The sequence below is a fragment of the Balaenoptera acutorostrata genome, chromosome 17, assembly GCF_949987535.1.
Source record: "Balaenoptera acutorostrata chromosome 17, mBalAcu1.1, whole genome shotgun sequence".
NCBI classification, from domain to species: Eukaryota; Metazoa; Chordata; class Mammalia; order Artiodactyla; family Balaenopteridae; genus Balaenoptera; species Balaenoptera acutorostrata.
Window position 1 is genome coordinate 422653 of NC_080080.1, and position 19931 is coordinate 442583.

General features: G+C 59.6%; 1 protein-coding gene across 10 annotated transcripts; it reads right to left on the reverse strand.

The window, feature by feature from the left end:
* Positions 1-16491, reverse strand: ADCK5 (aarF domain containing kinase 5). Of its 10 annotated transcripts, none has more exons than XM_028169161.2 (15): positions 16409-16491; positions 8398-8504; positions 7760-7909; positions 2493-2568; positions 2179-2379; positions 1938-2078; positions 1747-1860; positions 1538-1669; positions 1386-1469; positions 1222-1303; positions 1064-1142; positions 885-976; positions 570-822; positions 339-450; positions 1-254 (listed from the first exon to the last, which is right to left on the reverse strand). In XM_028169161.2, the coding sequence occupies exons 1-14, from the start codon at positions 16418-16420 to the stop codon at positions 351-353; spliced, it is 1623 nt and encodes a 540-aa protein (XP_028024962.1). In that variant the 5' UTR covers positions 16421-16491; the 3' UTR covers positions 1-254; positions 339-350. The 10 variants fall into 10 exon arrangements, with proteins under 10 accessions (XP_028024962.1, XP_007166894.2, XP_057387929.1 ...); XM_007166832.2 differs by having other exon boundaries at positions 339-455; XM_057531946.1 differs by having other exon boundaries at positions 339-822.
* Between the last annotated feature and the right edge of the window lie 3440 nt (positions 16492-19931).

Below are 19931 nucleotides of genomic sequence, written 5' to 3' on the forward strand. Positions count from 1 at the left end.
TTGAGAAGAGCGTGTGGTCATTGCAGGCCCGACTCCAGGCCACAGTCACTCCAGTGCCCCCAGGTCTTTCTTAGGCATCTGTGCCTTGGCCCTGGCCGGCCCGTCAGCCTGCGGTGGCGCGAGCTCTGTGATCCTCGTGCGGGGGGCCCTAGGTCTCCAGGAACTCGTACAGCCCCTTGGTCTTGGGCACGAGGCCCAGGTGGACCAGGACTCGGACCAGGAGGGCGGTGATCCGCATCGACAGGGTCTCCATCCTGGGGTGGGGGAGTCAAGGCGTTGCAGGTTGGTGGGGGGCGGGCCCTGGCTACCCGCCCTTCGGACCCCGCGCGCCTGCTCACCTCAGGGCCACTTCAAACTTGAACGACTCCCAGATGACCCTGATGTGGCGCAGGAGGCTGGCGCCATAGACGTTCTGGCACGTGGCGCCCGCCAGGCGGCTCCAGCCCCGGACTGCGCTGCACGGAGACCACCGACCGGCGGTCAGCCCCGCCTCCTGGCCCCGCCCCTCCTGGTCCCGGCCCCGCCCCTCCTGCTGCGCGGGGCTGGGGTGGGGGGGCCCGGGGCCCCACCTCTTGGCCATGAGGAAGTAGCGGTCCACTGGGGCGCCCAGGGCGGTGTTGATGGCGCGCACGGTGTTGAGGTTGCGCAGCACAAGCAGCATGGGCCGTGGCAGGGCCTTGAGCACGGCCATGACCTCCTCGAAGTGCTCCCGCGCCATGTCCTGCATGTAGGCCGCCTCCTCACGGCTCAGCAGGCGCGAGTGCCACAGCTGCCGCAGGCGCACAGGCCGCTGCATGAGCACCTCGGAGAACAGGAAGTAGTCTGGGGGGGCCTGAGCCAGGGCTGTGCGCCCTCCCCGCCTCGCACCCACACCCCGGCCTCACCTTGCACCCCGAGCGCAGCTGCGTGCGCCTTCATGGCAGCCTCGTCCCTCAGGATGATGGCCCGCCACAGCTGGCACAGGGCTGACCGGTCCCTGGGGGGCCCAGCAATGAGCGGGGGGTGGGGGAAGGCCGGCCCGCGGGGCAGGGTTGCCCACCCAGCCCCCGCACCCCCAGCTTACTTCTCATCCAGGAACTGGTACAGCCCATGGTCCAGCAGCACCAGCTGTCCCTTCCCATCGGGGCCTTTCCGCACCAGAACTAGGGACAGGGCGTGCCGTCTCACACCGCCCCACCCTGAGCCCAGACCCGACTCCCACCCCCTCAGGCCTTCTCCTACCATTGCCAGGGTGGGGGTCAGAGTGGACGAAGCCTGTGTAAAATATCTGCTCGGCAAAGGCCTTGATCAGTTTCTCCGCTATCTGGGGAGAGGACAGGCCACAGGCCATCGTTCTGGGCCCACGGCACATGTACCCTCGCCCGCCCCGGGCACACGGCACTCACATCCCGCACCGCCAGCCCCATGGTCTTGATGGCCTCCACGTCGTTGACCTTGCAGCCCTCACAGAATTCCGCCGTCAGCACGCGCTGGGAGAGGACAGGCGCCTCAGCTCAGCAGGCCTGCACACCCCCGCCCAGGAAGGGACCCAGCCCACCTTGCTGGACACATCCCAGTGTACGCGTGGCACCACGACATAGCGGAAGTGCTGCAGCTCCCGTGCACAGCGCTCGGCATTGCGGCCCTCGTTCTCAAAGTCCAGCTCCTGGGCCAGGGTCCCCTTCAGGTCCTGGGGGCCACATGGGCAGCTGGAGGTCCAGCTCAGGAGGCGGCCCACCCCCGGCCCCCTCGGGCCCCCACGGGTACCTGGAGGACCCAGCTGAAGCCGAAGCTGGGGTGCATGAGCTCAACGAGCTGCAGCAGGAGCTCCAGGGTGTAGATGTCGCCCTCGAAGCGGTCCCGCAGGTCGATGTACTGCACCTGCACGGGAGGCTGCAGGGAGGACTGGCCACCGGCGCCCGGGTGCCCCCCGCGGCGCCCCGCGGCGCCCCGCGTACCTTCACGGCCACCACAGTGCCGTCGTGCAGCCTGGCGCGGTGCACCTGGGCCAGGCTTGCCGCCGCGATGGGCTGGTAGTCAAACTCCTGGAAGAGCTCGTGGGGCAGGGCCCGGAAGTCTTCGAGGAACAGCTCGTCCACCTGGCAGGACAGGGGGGTGGGGTGGGGGGCGGGGTGGGGGCGTGGCTTGGAGCAGTGTGCGGCCGCTCCCCGCCTCCGCGCTCCCGCGAGAAGGGCTCACCTCCCGGAAGCCCTGCGTGAGAGCCCGGTCCTCCAGCACCCGCAGTGTCTTGATGTACTCGGGGGGCAGCAGGTGGTTGAAGGAGCACAGCCCCTGGCCCAGCTTCACGTAGAGGCCCCCGTTGCTGATGGCCCCAGCCACCAGGGCGTCGGCCGCCCGCTGGTGACATGCAGACATCACCTCCAAGTACCCCGGGCTGTTCTGACCATAGGTATAGAGGGAAGGGATGGGGGCGGGCGGGCACCTCCACCTGGGCACCCCCATCCCCGCAGGCCACAGGCCAGGCCCAGCCAGGCCAGGACGCAGGAACAAACCTCCTCCACCCCTCGCAGGACGACATTTGTGCACCACCAGTAGTCCAGGGAGATCTGCAGGCCGACCCTCAAAGACCTGTGGGCAGAGGCTGCCCTCAGCCCCAGCGGGCACTCGCCTCAGATGCCTGCCAGCACCCCGGACCACTGTGAGCACCTGGCAGGGCTGCTGGGCTCTCGGGACTGCGTGGCCAGCAGGTCAGTCTCAGCCGCTGGGCTGTGGGCTGGGCAGCCTGCATCCACACCACCCCTCAGCCCCTGAACGTGCACCCGGGGGCGCCTGGGACAGGAACGGGGGCCTCGGGCCCTAACAAGCAGGCGTGCTCTTTTCATTCTTTGATAACACTTGCTACACATGAAAATCCATCCACGAGCTCGCACAGCTGCAATGGCTGCTCCGTCTGCGGACATGCCCTCACTCAGGCGCCCCCTGCACCACTGGTCCTGTCTCCTCTGCACCCCGACTGGAGTGGACACGAGCCCCTGGGGCTCAAACGCCGGAGCTGGGGCCTGCTCTCCCGGCTGAGGGCACGCCCCGGGCAGGCCCGCAGGCCCAGGCCTTCTGGTGTGCGCAGGGGTCCTCGCTCACTCCCACGCCCCAGGCTATGGACAAGGCAGCCCTGGGTCTGGAGAGGGGAGGATCCAGGACCAGAATCCAGGCCTCCAGTGCCGCAGACCCCAGCCCCTCAAACCGTCATGAGCAGGGTGTGGGGCTCCTGCTTCTCGGGGCCCTGGTGCAGGCCGAGCCTCCGCCCGCCCCAGCATGTCCTGTTCCAGCCCCTCTGCCACGAGGGGCCAGGATGAAAAGGTGGGAAGGAAGAGGCTGCCAGATCCTGCACAGGCTTCCTGCCCTCCCAGCAGCCGTGGAGACCGGTGTCTTAGAGCAATGAGGTCAGCCCAGACTGAGTGCCAGGAACCGGGTCTGTCCCACCCACCCCAGCCTGACACAGGAAGCAAACAGGGCTGTCTGTGAGGCAGGGTGAGCAAGGAGACAGGATTTCTCTGAGCTCCCCGAGACCCAAAGAGGAGCTGCCCTCCTTCCTGAATAATTCATCCAAAAGCTAATGTGAGGTCTGCACAGGGGTGAGGGTAGGGGTTCAGGTGAGGGCGGTGGGGTGATGGCTATACTCGGGGTGGCCTAGCTAATAAGTCAGTAAATTAGGGACAAGGGGAGCCGGACTTCTCCCAGTTGGAGAAGGAGTTACAGACACAGAAAGGGAGAAAACCAGAATGACCCGTGTGGGAAATGGAACAGCGGGTTTGCCGTCGATGGCTGGCTACAGAAGCAAACATATGGCCCTGGGCGTGTGTGTTCACAGCCACACACGCGCGCACGCCCGCAGCCCTTGTCCATGGAGGAGCCTGGGGCAGACACAGCCCAGAGCGGCGAGCACACCGGCGTCCTCACCGTGGCCCCTGAGCCCCTGCTCCATCCCGAAGAACCATGGGGAGACAGGCTGCTTCCAAGGCTGAGCCTGGAGTGACTGTGCTGCCAGCAGGAGTAAAATGCTCAAAGGACGGAGGGCGTTGGAAGGGTTCCGAGATGCTATTGATAAAAGCCAGACTCACCAGCTCTGCTGTACGTTTGAAACAATTTACAGTCAGATGCTGGAGATTAAAAGAGAAGGGTCAGGGGCTTCCCTGGTGGCTCAGCGGTTAAGAATCCGCCTGCCAATGCAGGGGACACGGGTTCGAGCCCTGGTCTGGGAAGATCCCACATGCCGCGGAGCAACTAAGCCCGTGTGCCACAACTACTGAGCCGGCACTCTAGAGCCCGCGAGCCACAACTACTGAGCCCACGTGCTGCAACTACTGAACCCACGCGCCTAGAGCCTGTGCTCCGCAACGAGAAGCCACCGCAATGAGAAGCCCGCACAGCGCAACGAAGAGTAGCCCCCGCTTGCTGCAACTATAGAAAAGCCCGCGCACAGCAATGAAGACCCAACACAGCCAAAAATAAATAAATTTTTTTAAAAAGAGAGAAGGGTGAGGGGGACTTCCCTGGTGCTGCAGCGGTTAAGACTCCACGCTCCCAATGCAGGGGGCCCGGGTTCCATCCCTGGTCAGGGAACTAGATCCCGCGTGCATGCCACAGCTAAGAGTCTGTGTGCCGCACCTAAAGATCCTGTGTGCTGCAACTAAGACCCGGTGCAGCCTAAATAAATATTTAATATTTAATATTAAATATTTAATATTTTTTTAAATATTAAATAAAAAAAGTGAGAGAAGGGTCCTAAAAGCCAGGTGGAGGGGCTCCTCCTATGAGCCAAACCCAGTCTCAGCAACAACACAGCACTGACGCTGAGTGAGAGCAGCCCTTGGAGTAAAACGTCCCCGTCCAGACTGATGCAAGCAAGAGGAAGGAACACGTGGGAGGACAGAGTTTTCCCTTATGGTAGAACACAAGCCCTCAGGGTGGATGGGACGGCTGAGCCGGTAGGAATGAGTTCACCCAAGAAGTACCGGGGGTGCTAAGCTAGCGACGGAGGGGCGAGGGGCACAGGCACCCACATCAAAGGACAAGGGAAGCAAAGAGCGAAACAATGGGACAAACTGGGAGTAAACATCAGACAAACCCACATCAGGGCTCGGCCAAGTTTTTCTTGGAAACGTTAGACAATAAATACTTTGGGTCTTAGGGGCAGCCTCAGGAGGGTGAGGGGGGCGTGGCCGCCGCTCCCAGGAGCTCTCTTTACACAACAGGCAGCGCCTCCGACCCTTGTATTTGGCACAGGGCCAGAGTTTGCTGACCCCTGTTGTACAGTATTATGGCCTATCTGCCCACAAATATGTCAAGGTCATCATGTGACGAAGAATTAACGTCACCCAGCTCCTGGGAGGTGCCTCTAAACCCATGAGATTTCCTGAGCGATGGCAGCATCTGAGCCGCAATAACAGCCTTGACGGTTCGCACCAGTGAGGGGCTCTGACAGCCAGAAAGGACAACCACGGGATTAGAGTTCGGGGTCTTCAATCAAGCAGGGCCATGAGATGAAACTCTGGACACCAAAGCTTGGGGGTGACCCACGTGTACTGTCACAGGGGGATGAGAGGCGGGGGATGTGTCTGAGGACATGGAAGTTCTGAGGCTAGGACCCTCCCAGACCTCATCTCTTCCTTTTGCTGATTCCGACTTTATCTTTCTGCTATAATAACACCATAATCATAAATACAGTATTTCCTGAGTTGCCCTAGGGAACTATCAAAACTGAGGGAGTCTGTGGGGACCCCCCAATTTGTAGCCAGTGGTTTGAGGTGAGGGAACCCATGGGGACGCTGGAACCTGCAGCTGGTGTCAGATGCCCTGGGCAAGCGGGGGTCTGGGGGGCCATGCCCTGACCTCGAGTTTAGCCATGAGAGCTGAGGAGACAATGAGGACTCTTCCAGGCTGGAGACCAGACATGGGCCCAGGTGGGATCCTTGTGCTGAAAAGGTTGTTACTGGGGCACCTGGTAACACAGGGTCTGAGGGTTAGAGGGTCACAATGTATCAGTTTCCCGATGGCGGCTGTGGAGGAGAATGTCCTTGTTTAGGAAATAACTCAAGGTTTCGGGGTAATGGGGCATGTTGACAACTTATTTGTCCATGTTTCAAAAAGAAAAAAGTTCTTTTATGTTATCAGTCCAACTTCTTTGGACATTTGAAATTGTGTCAAAAGCCCACAGGATTTTTAAAAGTTAAAATTAAGTAAGTGGTGGGGGCAGAAATGGACCCCGATGCCACCCTCCACCACCCCAGCCCCTGCGAGTGAGCCTGGGCGCATGCGGTACGTTCTGGTCTCCCCTCCCACAGCAGGATGAGCCCCGCTGCCCTCGGGCGAGCTGGTCCTGAATTACTCACCACCCACGCTCCTTCCTTGGGCTCCTGCACGTACGTTGCCCTGTTACCCAGGACGCGCTGTGGGCCCCGAGGTCTCCAGAGGCCCCGTGGTCACCCTGCGCCCAGCCAGGGATGCTCCGTCAGGCCTGCCTGTCCTGGCAACTGTTAGGGCTGAGAGCTGACGAGATCACACAGATTGTTGGGAAAATAGTTCTAGCTCAGTCTCTGAAAGCAAGCTGTGAAAATACCCTTTTCAGGAGGGAAGTGGAGAAGGCAGGGGTATATCGAGTCTGCCACGGGGTATCTAATGCTGGGAAACAGCAGCGTGTATGCAGCAGCAGGTGAGATGGCCCAGACCTGCTCAGTGTGATCTTCAGAGCCAGGCTGCTTGGGGACAGTCCCCTCCGCTCCTGTGCGGTCCCTCATGGTGGAAAGCCACAGGAGAGCCAACCCCAGGCTCTGCCCTCATCAATCTGTAGGCTGTGGAGACTGGGAAACCCTGCAGAACACAGAGGCCACTGCCTAGAACCTGCCCAGGAGGGCAACTAGGAGCTCCAGGCAAACCCATCAAACAACCACCCTGGAAGATGGCGTGGGTGCAGCCGCTGCCAGCGAGCTGAGGACAGAGCGCCTTGTTTCTTCCTGAAGATGGAATGAGGTAAAGCGTTTGGCCATCTGCCCACCTATGGCTGCCACTGGGGTAAATTTCAACAAAGCTTCGGCCAAGGGCCCCAAGTCCTTGACATCCTGAGCCTGCCCTGGGAAACCGACCCAGGCTCCCAAAGGGCAGCAGGAGCTCAGAGCTGGCAGAGCAGGACACCTGCAGCGGCCTCCTCAACCAAGGTCTCATGTGAGGCCCCTCCCCAGGCAATCGTGCACCCCCAGTCCAACCATGGGTTTGGGTAAGCTGAAGTTTCACTCAATGCCAAGAGCTGGCTCTCAAGACCCTGTGGCTGTAGGAATTCCTGGATCTGACTGGAGCAGGAATGCCTGTCCAAGCTGCTCCAATGGGAAGACCGCCCCACACCCCCAGAAACCTGCCCCGGGAGATACAGGAGTACGAGAGACCCTGCAGCTTAAGGCGCCCTGGACGCCAATGACCAACAAGGCCCGTCGCTAGTCCAGGACACTGGGAGTGGAGGCGAGAGGCAGTCCTCCCCCGTGAGCCCCAAACTCTCCGTCTGGATGCCAACTCTCCTTGGGAGTGCTGGGGCGGCCCGAAGGGAGATGAGGCAGAGGCCTGAGGTGGGGTCTGTGGAGGCCGTGCCCAGCGTGGATGGCGTGGGCCCCGCGGCGCTCGGCTGCCCCACCGGGCAGCACAAGAGATCCCTGGAAGGCAGCTTCAGAGTTCCCAGCAAAACCCTGCTGCCCCTCCCAGCCCCCGCACAAGGCCCCGCACGCCTGAGGATGGGACGCAGCGGGGAGAAGCCGCCCCCTTGCCGGCCCCCTACCTGCTGAAGCGCCCGACGCCGTCCACCACAAGCCGCATCCGCCTCCTCTCCTGTGGCTCAGCCGTGAGGTACCTCGCCCCGAAGAGCAGGGGCACCCCCAGCACTGTGGCGGAGAGTGCCTTCTTCCACAGGGGCTGCGGTCTCGAGGGCCTGGAAGACGACAGGCGCATGGCCTGGGTTACTTCCCGTCTGCCCCGGCCCCTCCGGCCTTGGCTCTCCAGGCCCAGCCCACGGCCGCTGCAGCCTCACCAGGACCTCGGCAGGCAGCACCGACTCCGGACGCCTGTGTGGTCACCGCAGTGCTCTGTGACCTCCGGGTCCGAGTCACCTCGCCTGAGCCCCACAGACCCCCAGACCCCAGGGCTCCAAGCGGGCTCCATCCTGCCCACTGCCCACTCGGCCCTCCAACCCCTTGCTCCCCGCTCTTGCTCTGGCCCGCCCTCCCCCACTCTCTGAGCCCACAGCCCCGGCCGAGTCCCAGGCCAGGACCCTGGCGGCGGGGCAGCCGGTGCACCGCCCATGGGAGCAGGCGCGTCCCGTCTTGCGGGCGGCGTACAGAGAAGGCACGGTCCCCCAGCGGAGGCCGCCCCTGCCTGACGAGGGGCACGTGCCCTGGAGGGTGCCCGTGGCCAACTCACCACCTTGCAGGCGGTGCCCCGAGGTTTCTCCTGAAGAAGGCAGTGGGGGATGGCCAGGGCTTCGGCCTGCCCTGCAGCAGGGCCAAGTGGAAGCGGCAGAGCTGGGGCTGCGAAGTGAGCAGGGGGCACGGGGTTGGCGGCGGGAACGCGCCCCCCGGCCTTACACAGGCAGGGGCTCCCCACGCCCCCCGACATGGGAACGCGCCCCCCGGCCTTACACAGGCAGGGGCTCCCCACGCCCCCTGACATGGGAACGTGCGCCCCAGCCTTACACAGGCAGGAGCTCCCCACACTCCCCGACACGTCACTGAAGCGCGCTGGTGCTTCCTGGGCCCTCGCGTGTCTGACACGGGGAGGCAGAGACTCCGCCGGGTTAAGAGCAAGGCTGAGGGCCAAGTACCACGCGAGGGAAGGGAAGGCTACGTGCATCTGCACACGGGGCGTCCCCCTCGGAAGCCCCTCCACAGGCCACTGGCAATGCCCCTCGGTCCCTGCCCCTAACACTCTGCTGGGCCCTGAGAGCCCTCGTTTCCTATTTCCCGCTGCTGAGACCAGCGGCCTCCCAAGGAAGGGTCGAGAATGCTTCACCACACGATCGGAAAGGAGGCAGAGGGCCTTGGGGTGGTGCCTGCTCCGAAGGCAAGCGAGGGCACAAGGAACCTGTGCTTGCTGAGCCCCCAGCGGTCAGACCTGGAAAGCGTCTGCCTGGAGGAGGGAGGCGAAGGCTGGAGGTGCCACAGCCGAGGGACAGGTAGGGAAGCAAAGTGCCAGGGACACAGGCCAACATGCTGCCCTGTCTCAGGGGCCACGGAAGAAACATCGTGGCTCTCCTACGCTCACTGGCAGCCTTGGTCTCCCAATCTTATTTGAATAAGACCTTAAAGAGCTCCTCAACCACAGATGCCCCAACTCTAAATTCTCAGTTTTTAGGGAAAAAAAAGATTGTGCAAAGTAAGTCATAGCCCACAACACAGATGTTAACACTATTATTATGAACATTATTATTATTATTATGGGCCAAATAGAGAACTGACTTTCCAACCACTTTCTGGCCAAAGCACACAGCCCTGAAGACAATTTCAAGGATGCAAAACAACACAAAAGTCAAAGGAAAAGGTCCATGACCTACCGTCCCAAGAGGAGAACAGGACAGAAAGTTCCACTCCACAAGGCCACACACAGCAAGTGCAGATCCTCAAGGAAAACCCCGCAAAGGCAAGAGAGGCAGTGGCGGGCAGACTCGGGCATGCAGAGCCCCAGGCTTTCTGTGCCAGAGGGCGGCCCAGCCCGCTGTCCACCCCGCCGCCCCCCTACCTGGCCCGCGCGACCCGACCTGGCCTGGGGCGTGGCACACACGGTGGCTGCAGGCGGGGCCCCCGTCACCTCCCACCTCACGGATGACACGGATGACAAGGGTTTGTGGTGCCAGCAGGCGTGGGAGGAGGGGAGGCCCGCCCGCCCGCACACCGGGCCTCCCCCGCAGGCAGCCCCGCCTGCTCTCTGCGAGGTGTGCAGACCTCTCCCTGTGCCCCTCACCCGAGTCCGCGTCTGCGACCGCACACGCCCACCAAACACACCCTGCCTGTGAGGGGCCACGTGCGACCGAGGACCACAGCCAGAGCCCTCCTGCCCGCACCCCTGCTGCCCTCCTCCGGCTCTGGCCCCGTCTCCAGCAGGCCCGCCCGGCCCCACTCTTGGAGCCCACAGCCCTGGCTGTGTCCCAGGCCAGACCCCAGTGGTGGGGGGCCCGCGCACCGCACACGGGGGCCACACCAGGTGAGAGGGCGTCGGGGATCCCGCGGCCTGGCAGCAAGTGGGTCTCCACCCGGACGCTGGGGCAGAGGGAGCCAGGAGAGTAAGGGCGTTGCTGGGGAGGAGACAGGCCCATGTCAGAGGTGGGGAGGGGCGCCCAGATAGAAGAGGGTGGGCAGCAAAGTGAGCTGTAGCGGGGGCGGGGGGGGATCCCAGGGTTTTCATGCAGGGAGGGGGCGTGCGCTGGAGTGGTCAGCCTGGGAGGAGGCCGGGCCACATACCCACCAAGGGGGGGCTGGAGCCCGAGGCGGAGCTGTGGCCTGGGGGCGGCGGTGGGGGGTGGGGTAGGTCCAGGGCCGGCGTGCAAGACGGCGAGGCGAAGCCGGGACACCCCGCACACCAGCTGCCTGCTCCTCTGGCCAGCGAGCGTTCTGCTGCGATTCTGGTCTTCTCAGCGAGATTACAAGCCCACGGAATAAGAAATGACAACAGCCAGCAACTGCCAGCCTTGGGGCTTCTCGTTCGTTATCAGTGACCCTGAGAATTCCCGAGCGTGGGGTGTCTCTCTCCAGAAAGCCATTAGCATCCACGCCTTGAGAACTACTGGTGCCCGGCACCGTCATTTATCAGTTCTCTCTACTTCTGTAAATATTTGCAATTTTTCCTTAGAAGGTAGAAAAAAAAGTCACGAGAAAAAACGTGGGAGGACTTTGCACCAAGTGCAAAGCATGAACCCTGACTAAACCTCAATCTTAAAGAAAGCACCTATGAAACATCTGAGGGACCCCAGACACCAGGGAGCACAAAAATTAGGATTTTTAGGCATGACGGTTACTGTGGTTACATAATATCCTTGTTTAGGGGATGCACACTGAAGTATTCAGAGATCATGTGTCAAAATGTCTGTGACTTACTTTCAAATGATCTAATGACAACAAAATATATATTTTCAAATAGAAATAGATCCACTAGGGCAAGATGTTAATAATGGGTCGATCTAGGTGGTGGCATCTGGGTAATGAACTCTCTGGGACCACGCTGTCAGCTTGTCCCATGTGTAAATGTTTTCATGGCCAAAGGTGCAATGCGTCTGCTATACTCTCAGAGTCCAGTCAGGAAGGCGGCATGGGGAAGGCGAGGTAGCTGGTGCAGGACAGGCAGACCCGGCCCTGTCTGGAGACACTCCTAGTCGTCACAATTCGGGGGAGGGGTGCTCCTGGCATTGAGGGGGTACAGGCCAGGGACACCACTCAACACCAGGCACTGGAAGGCCCCGCCCCAGAGACTCAAGTAGAACCTGGAGCCAGACTTCCGGGGCTGGAGTTGGAATCTGGGCTCCAGCACTTACCAGCCATGCGGCGTGGGTAAGTGCCTTCCCTCCGTGCCTCGGTTTCCCTGTCTGTAAGGTGGGGACTGCTGTACTGCTGAAGTGAGGGTGAGTGAGCTGACACACCTGCAAAGCCCTCGAGCAACGCCCAGCCCAGCGTGCAGGGCAGGCGGAGGCACACGCTGAGGCTACCTGCCGCCAGGCCCTCCTCACTGCACTAAGCTGCCCGCTGGTCCCCAATGCCCTAACCCTCCTCCCAACAACCCTGCCCCCCTTGCTCTGCAGACCACCCCACCTAACAAGAAGGACGTATTTGCTGGGCTGAACTAAACTATTTATATTGAAAGATCGTCAGCTGCCCCCTGCTTTTTCAGAAGGAAAAAAGGGTTTGTTTAGCCCAGAAGAGAGACTACAGATCCTCCTCGACTTACGATGGGGTTAGGGTTAGGGTTAAACCCATTGTAAGTTGAGAATATCATAAGTCGAAAATGCATTTAATACACTGAACCTACCGAAGGTCACAGCTTAGCCTGGCTTTCCTGAAACGTGCTCACAACACTCACATTAGCCTACAAGTGGGCGAAACCATCTAGCACAAAGCCTGTTTTATACTAAAATGTGGATTATCTCATGTAATTGATTGAAAGCGAATACAGAACGGCTGTCAGGGCACCCTGACAGGCTGTGCACCCCCGTGACCTCGGGGCTGCTGGGGCGCGGCCCAGCATCAGGAGAGAGTGTCCGCCCTGCATCGCTGGTCCAGGAAAAGATCAACATTCAAAACTCGAAGCATGGTTTCTCCTGAATGTGTATCACTTTTGCAGCATCATAAAGTTGAAAAATCGTAAGTCAAACCATCATGAGTCAGGGACCAACTTATGAAAAGCTTGGAGTGGATTATATACAGATATGAAGAAACGCTCAGCTACCGGGGCGGCCGGGCACCAGAGTGGGCCTCGCTGCAAAGTCCCATGGGGACTGCACCCTGAAACAGGGAAGGAAAATGGCCAAAGCTGACTGATAATGATTATCCTGAGATGTTAACATTCAGAAGGAAAGAAAGGACAGATCCATGAGTTATTCTAGCCAACGTGCCAACGACCTGGAGGGGCAGAGTCAAGAGGCTGCGGGCGCCAACACTGAGGCGAGGGCTGGCAGGGGCTGCCACACCCAGAGCCCGGCACAGCTGCTCCAAGCCCGCGGCTGAACCCAGCACCACACCTCCTCCCCCAGAGGCCCCGCACGCATGGTCTGCGTATGTCTGACTTAGAAGCAGCAGAAGACTGCGGGCAAGGAGAGCGCCCCTGAGAGAGGGCTCATCCTCCAAGCCCTGCCCCCTGGGGAAGGACCAGAGTCCATCAGGGAGACCCTGAGGGGCACACGATGAGGACAGCCCAGAGGAGAAGTGTGCGCAGCCCCAGCCGGCTTTCTGGCGACCCCAGTGGAATGGCACAGAACGGCGTACAGACGGCACATAACTCAGCTCCCTCGTGCTGACGGGGTGCCGCGCAGCGGGGCAGAGCCCACGAGGGCCGAGCGCTGCGCTGCAGCAACACAGGCCCAGCCTGCCCGCCTCACCAACCTTTACCCTCTGCCTGGGGGCGACTCCCCGCTGACACCTTGCCAGGCTGTAAAGGTGAAACATGGTAGAAATAAAGTACCTTGCTCAGGGTCTGGCACCTAACAGGTGTTCAACAAAAGGTGGGCATTTCTGACGGTGGGAGTTTCACACATATTTCCTCACATGGTCCACAGCAGAAACGCCTGGCGAATCTGGGGGTGGAGCCCAAGTCAAACCGCTTCCCCAGTCGTCACCCTTTCCTTCCCCAGGTGGCAGGTCCTGACAGCCACAGGGCGGAGCCCACTGTCCCCTGAGCCATTAGTAGGAAGGGTCTGGTGAGGAAAGTCAAGTCACCTAGCTGACAGATAAGTTTACACATCATGATCACATTAAAACATACAGTTCTTTTACGAGAGGATGCTGAACCTGAATCATTCAAGGCACGAGGCCCCAGCTGCGCCCGCAGCCCCCTAACCGCTGTCCCCCACCAGCAGGGGCTCTGGGAGGGAAGCTGAGGACCAGAGCCCACAGCCTCCGCACACACGGCCGAAGCAGAGGGGGCACGGCCAGAGAAGTAACCGCCCCTCACCACAGTCCCCGTAACAGTTTTCTGTTGTTCTCTGAGGAGCCAGCAGTGCAGCAGGAGCTCTGGCTGCAGCTCATCATTCCCAGCGCTGACTCCTCACTCCCTCTCCTGGGATAAACATCCCTCTGGCAGACCTCGGATAGCCGCGCAGAGCCTGGCCCAGGCCTGCTCTCCAGGCTGCCCTTCTGCCTAGAAGGCCCTTCCCCCACCCTGATTCACCACGGTTACCACCCCCCCCATCCCTCTCCCACTGTCCTTATCACGCAGGACTGTGCCTGGTAGTTGGCCGTCTCTCTCCCCACCAGCCTGACAAGGGCCCACCAATCATGTCTGTGCTCCGACTAGCCCTGTGCTTTCTAAGATAAAGCAGAAACTCCATGAATGCTCGCTGAATTAAGATAAACGGTGAATGAGCCAGAACCCCACATGGCCCAAGCGAGGATGTCACTGAGCAACAGGGCGAAGGCCACGGTCAGGCGAGAGACAGCCCCAGCCCCGACCGCAGCCTGGCCCTGGGCCGGCCTCCAAGGATGAGGCCTCCTGCTGACGACGCCAGAGCGCCCCCAGAGCCCCCAGTGTGCCTGGCTCATTCCAGCTGGGATGCCCAGCGACTCCCCGAATGTCCCCATCACATAGGAGACATCCCTGAAGCCCAACGAGGTCATGTAGCTATAAACGTGGGGCAGAGCCCGCAGCCAGACCTTCCAAGAACCAGTCCGGCACAATTTCCACCACATCCCATGTAACCCAAACCACACCCAGAGCTCAGGCACCAGAGCGCAGCAGGAAACATGTATAGAGAGGGCTTTGGGTCCCCAGGACACGCTCCTGCACACCGTGCCTTCTCACCAGGATGACCACGCACGCGGCTTTCCTGGGGCGGTCCTGGCTTACACTGGTTGTCCCAGCACCCCTCTCACTCCAAAAGCCTCCCAGCTGGGACAGGACGAGATGGGCCTCCTCTACCGCAGCCTCTAGTGCTTCCTTCAGAGTGCCTGCACGGCCTGTCAGCAGAAACAGAGCGCTCATCTGGAGCTCAGCTAACAATCTGCAAAGCAGCAAAAAGAGCTTGAGCAGTAACACTCAGGTGGATACTACAACCCTCACAGACTTTGTGTGCACTCTAACACAGCGCTCGTGTTTTAGGCACAAGCCGAGCTGCCTGTTTTTCTAACACCCTATTGATTAGACACAGCCGATTAGAAGGAAGGTGAAAGGTCACTGCAGGATAAACCGGCCCCCAGCAGTAAGAAGCAACTGCTGAGTCTCCTGAGGCCTGAAACAGAGAAACTACAAAGAGGTGACAAGAACCTGGCCAGTTTAATGGTGAGGTCAACAGCCCTACGCTCATACCAGGAGAGGAAACCAAAGCACAGAAACGTTCTCATGGTTAGGAAGAGAGAGACTGGCAATCTGGGCCCAGAAGAGGTGGTGGAGATGACCATGAATGCCCCGTCCTTTTCTTTTCCAAGGGTCTGTGACCCTCTCAACACCAGTCAGGACTTCGAAGGCTACTGGGCCCCGCTCCACTTACTGGTCATGAGCACCTCATCAGGGGCTAAAGCTGCCTGGAGGACTGAGTGACCTGACTGTGTGAAGCAGCTTTATAAACTATACAAAGATAAATAAATAAACTATAAAAGACCAACTCAGTGTCTCTCTGCCTGACCCTCAGACTGCTTCACCATCTCAGCCCATAAAACACCCCTATGTGACGGAGCCGTTCACTGCAAGCCACAAAAGGCAATGGACGTTTATCTGTATTAATACCTAAACCCACAAGGCTAGGCTTATTAGAAAAAGACAACGTCTACAGAAAATTCCAATTTGAAAACGCTGATGAGCCCCCCTCAGTCTCTTCAGCTGTAAACCAACCGCAGGAGAAAAGGGCTAGATTCCTGGGGAGGGAGTGGCTGAGACCTGGGTCAGTGACTATGACAGCCGGTTTGAAAGGTGCTAAGCCAAACTGCAGAGACGCAATAAAACGGGGAGGCCCGACCAGGAAAAAGACTGGAAAGTCAGCTGCCACGTTCAGGATCAAAAGAAGCGTGAGTTGGGAGGGCAGCCCAGGGCCAGGCAGAAGCCTAGGAAGGCCTGAGAGGAGGGGCTTTCGGAGACAGGGTGGGAGGAGAGGTGGCTCTGCGCCGGGCTGGGGCAGCTGTCAGCCCACCTGCCGCCCCTCCCAGCCCCCAAAGTCCTCTGTCTCCCCAGAAGCAGGGGGGCAGCTGTCAGCCCAGGATGACCCAGGGCGGGGGGGTTGGTGACCAGGCGAAAAGGGTGCCCAAGGGAGCAGGTAAAAGGAAAGACGGGGGATCCGGTCTGGGATTCTGGCAGAATCTGCAGCAGCGACGAGTCTAAGGGAGACACGGGGCGGGAGGAGGGGTCAGGCGCTGGGCAGTCGCCTCGGGACAGAGTGTCTCCCTGGGGAGGGGCGCCCGTGAGGGGACTAGAGGGTCATCCCTCGCGGGGATGGAGAGGCTTTGGAGAGGCCGCCTCTGAGACAAGGCTCCACCACGGAGAACGTGCTTCTGAGGAGAAGGGAGGCTGTGGGGTGCGTCGGGAAGGCAGCCTCTCCAGTGGGCCCCTAAGTGGCTCCCGGCATCTCCCCACAGGGCCTGGGGGCTGAAGTGGGGGCCCGAAGGACAGGGCGCCTGAGCGCTGTGACGGGCTCCTTCTAGAGCCCTGAGGGTCCCTGCAGGGCGAGAGGATCTCTGGGGGCAGGGTCTCGGGGCCCTGCGGGTCCCGGCCGGGCCGCGGGAGGGGCGCGGGCGCGCAGGGGGCTCACAGGTCTCCACATCTTCGGGACCGAAACTCCACTCCCGCTCGCCGCACGCTCGTGTCGCCGGCCCAGCAGTCCCTGCGGGCGGGGCGCAGTGCGCACGCGCGCACCGCCCCAGTGGGCGGGAACCGGAGGCCACGCCCCGAGCGGGCCCGCGGCCGCGGCCGAGCAGCACCCCCTGGCGGCCCCCGGCGACCTAGCTTTAGGGCAAGGACCGGCCCTCGTGAAGGCTGAGGACCGCGGTGAGTCCCTCCGGCAGGCACGCCATCGGTTCCTGCCGCTGGTGTCTTTTCGACCCCCTGATAGAAGCTGAGGCTCGGGGAGGTCAGCTCACCTGTTGCCCAGGAGCTCACAGAACGGGCGGAAGCTGAGAGAGAGAAGGGACCACACTAGGAGGTCAGCGCCGAGGGCTGGAGCTGGACCTGGGGAGGGGTGGGGGACGGCCAGTCCGGCCCAGCACTTCCGTGCCACGGATTAGGGTGAACCTCTCTAACTGCTCAAGCCTCATTTTCCTTGCTGCAAAATGAGGTCATAACTCACAAGCTAATAGAGCTCCCTATCCATGCAATGCCTGCTGTTCACCTGGATCTAAGCCACTGATGCGAGCACCTGCTGTGTGCGGGTGGGCGGCCGGGGAGGTGGACACTCAGTAACCACGCCGTGAACAGTGAACACAGGGGAGGCAAGGCCCGCGGAGAAAGCTTCTGCCTCCCTCACTGCCCTGACAGCCTCTCCCGCCCCTCCTCTCCTGCCGCCCTCTGGGAGGGCAGGACCCGTCCTCTCTGCTCAATGGCCCTCCCAGCTGATGCCAAATCTTCTCTTCCCTCCCCTCGCCTGCTTCCCCGTCACCCTGACAGGTAGCACCCACTCGCTCAGGTTCTCTCCTCTGGCCGTCACAGCCCCCTTTCCGCGGTTCCACCAGCCCCTGCTCCCACTCCGCATAACTTCTTCAAGGGCAGATCCACCAGCCAGCCACGTGCTAACCTCGGCGAAGCTCACACCCTTGGGGTCGGGGAGAGGGGTCTGGCCCCAGTGCTCCTGTGGCCTAGCCATTCTGCAGTGGATGCCCTGGGCCTCGTGTCCCCTACCCCACACATACTAGGACCCCACCTTCACACTGATGCCTCAGGAAGTTTTCTCCTTGAAGTCTGGTCCCACCTAGCGGCTCTCCTGTCAGCCCCTTCTCCTCCCACGTGGCCCCTCCCTCTCCCACGGGGCCCCTCCCCTCCCACATGATCCCTCCCCCTCTCACATGGCTCCTCCTCCCAATGGTGCCTGCTCGTTTGGGTATCCCTGGGCCCAGGCAGGCCTGTGCCTCCTTCCTTCTCTTCTGCTACAATGTACCTCAGTGTCCCGAATCACCTCGTTCCCATTGTCCCCAGTGGAACAAATGCTGGGCTCCATACCCTGGCTGAATACAGATGGCTGTCCTCACTGATTTTTTGCCTGCCTTGCCAGGAGGACAGGGGTGTGGCCTCTCGTCTTCACTGCTGTGTCCTAGTGTCCAGGCCAGGGCCTGACAGAGTGGATCTGGAGCCCCTCCCAGGGCCAGGCTTTCAGGAAAGTTCCCATTGTACACATTTGACCTCCCCACCTAACCCCATAACATTTAATGAACCAGTTCCAGGAGATAGGGTAGGTGTAGCTGACACGGGAATGCCTCCAGGACATCTGAGAAGGGACAAAAGCAAGGTACAAGGTAGCAGGATGAGCTGACTGGGTACTCAGGTACAGATGGCACTGGAAGCCTGGGCCATCAGCTGCCCTGGGGCTGGGAATGGGGGGGGGGAGGAGGGTTTATAGCTGTTTCCCAGTCCCCAGATGAACAAAGGAATGAACTCTGACCTATTTCCACATCAAAGGACCCTGGTACTGGCCTGGGCTCCCACCAGGGCTGAGGGCTGCAGGTCCTCCCTCTGCATGGCAGGACACAAGCCCCTGGACTGAATCGGGGGTACCCCACCCCTGGTGTATGCTGTATGGGGTCAGTTCCCTCAGACTGGGACTGCTGGGCCCCAGGAGCACCAAGGAAACCTTCCCGTAGTGACCACCACTCCCGTTCCACTCACACCCCAGACACAGTCTCCTCCAGTACCCCCCAGTGGGTCCCCCACCCCCAAGCATATCTGCGCAATCTCCCAGCACCCTGTGTTTCCAGGGCCTTGAATCTTCAAGCTGCTCTTAAAGAAAAAGAGTGCAGGTGTATATTAAGAAGCATGACACACAGACATGATGGGAACAACATTCCCCCAAAAGGTTTGTCCAAGTTCTAACCTCTGGAATCTGTGATGTGACTTTCTTTGGAAATAGGGTTGTTACAGATGTAATTAAGTTAAGGCTCCCTAGTTGAGATCATCGTGAATGAGGACGGGCTCTAAATCCAATGACTGGTGTACTTACATGAGAAGGGAGGAGATCTGAGACACAGAGGAAAAGTCCATGTGAAGACAGAGGCAAAGATTGCGGATGTGGCCACAAGCCAAGGGACACCGAGGTTGGCTGACACCACCAGAAGCTGGACGGGAGCCTGGAACAGATCCTCCCGACAGCCCTCAGAAGGAACCAACCCTGCCAACATCTTGATTCCAGACTTCTGACCTCTAGCACTGTGATAGAATAAATTTCTGTTGTTTTAAGACACCAGATTTGTGGTAATTTGTTCCAACAGTCCTAGAAAACTAGTACAGTGTGTCAAAGGTTTACTTAACTCATTAACTAATGAGAGAACCAGGAAAGGGGTTACAAATTCAAAAAAAGAGGTTCGAAAACCACAAATTTATATGGAGTAAAGGAATGCTAAAATAAACTTTAAAATAGATGGCGATTGGCTTTTTTCACAGGAAAAATACAAGTGAAACTCTACTGGACCAAATGTATTTGCATGTCTATAAAAAGGAAGTATTTTCATTGCTGTTGGTCACTGGCAATTTATAGAGCTGTAAAATAGCTCACAGACAGTGAAAGGCAGGGATCTGATGAAGTCAGAATCAGATAACCCGGAAGGGCATGCTCTAAACAACATTGGAGATACCAGCAAGATACTTTTTTTTTTTTTTTTAAGTAAGACATTTCTGTATTGCTTATTTTGTTTTTGTTTTTTTTTAATATATTTTATTTATTTATTTTTGGCTGCGTTGGGTCTTTGTTGCTGTGTGCGGGCTTTCTCTAGCTGTGGCGAGCGGGGGCTACTCTTTGTTGAGGTGCGCTGGCCTCTCATTGCGGTGGCCTCTCCTGTTGCGGAGCACGGGCTCTAGGCGCACAGGCTTCAGTAGTTGTGGCACGCAGGCTCAGTAGTTGTGGCACACGGGCTTAGTTGCTCCGCGGCATGTGGGATCTTCCCTGACCAGGGCTCGAACCCGTGTCCCCTGCATTGGCAGGCGGATTCTTAACCACTGCATCACCAGGGAAGCCCGCAGGTGTCATTTTAAAAGGCTGCGTTTCAGTTTACAAGAAGAGTCTACTAAATGACTGTGGGCTACAGATAGCTTGAGGAGAGAGAAAGGGCTTCTTTATGTACCCAGTGTTAAAA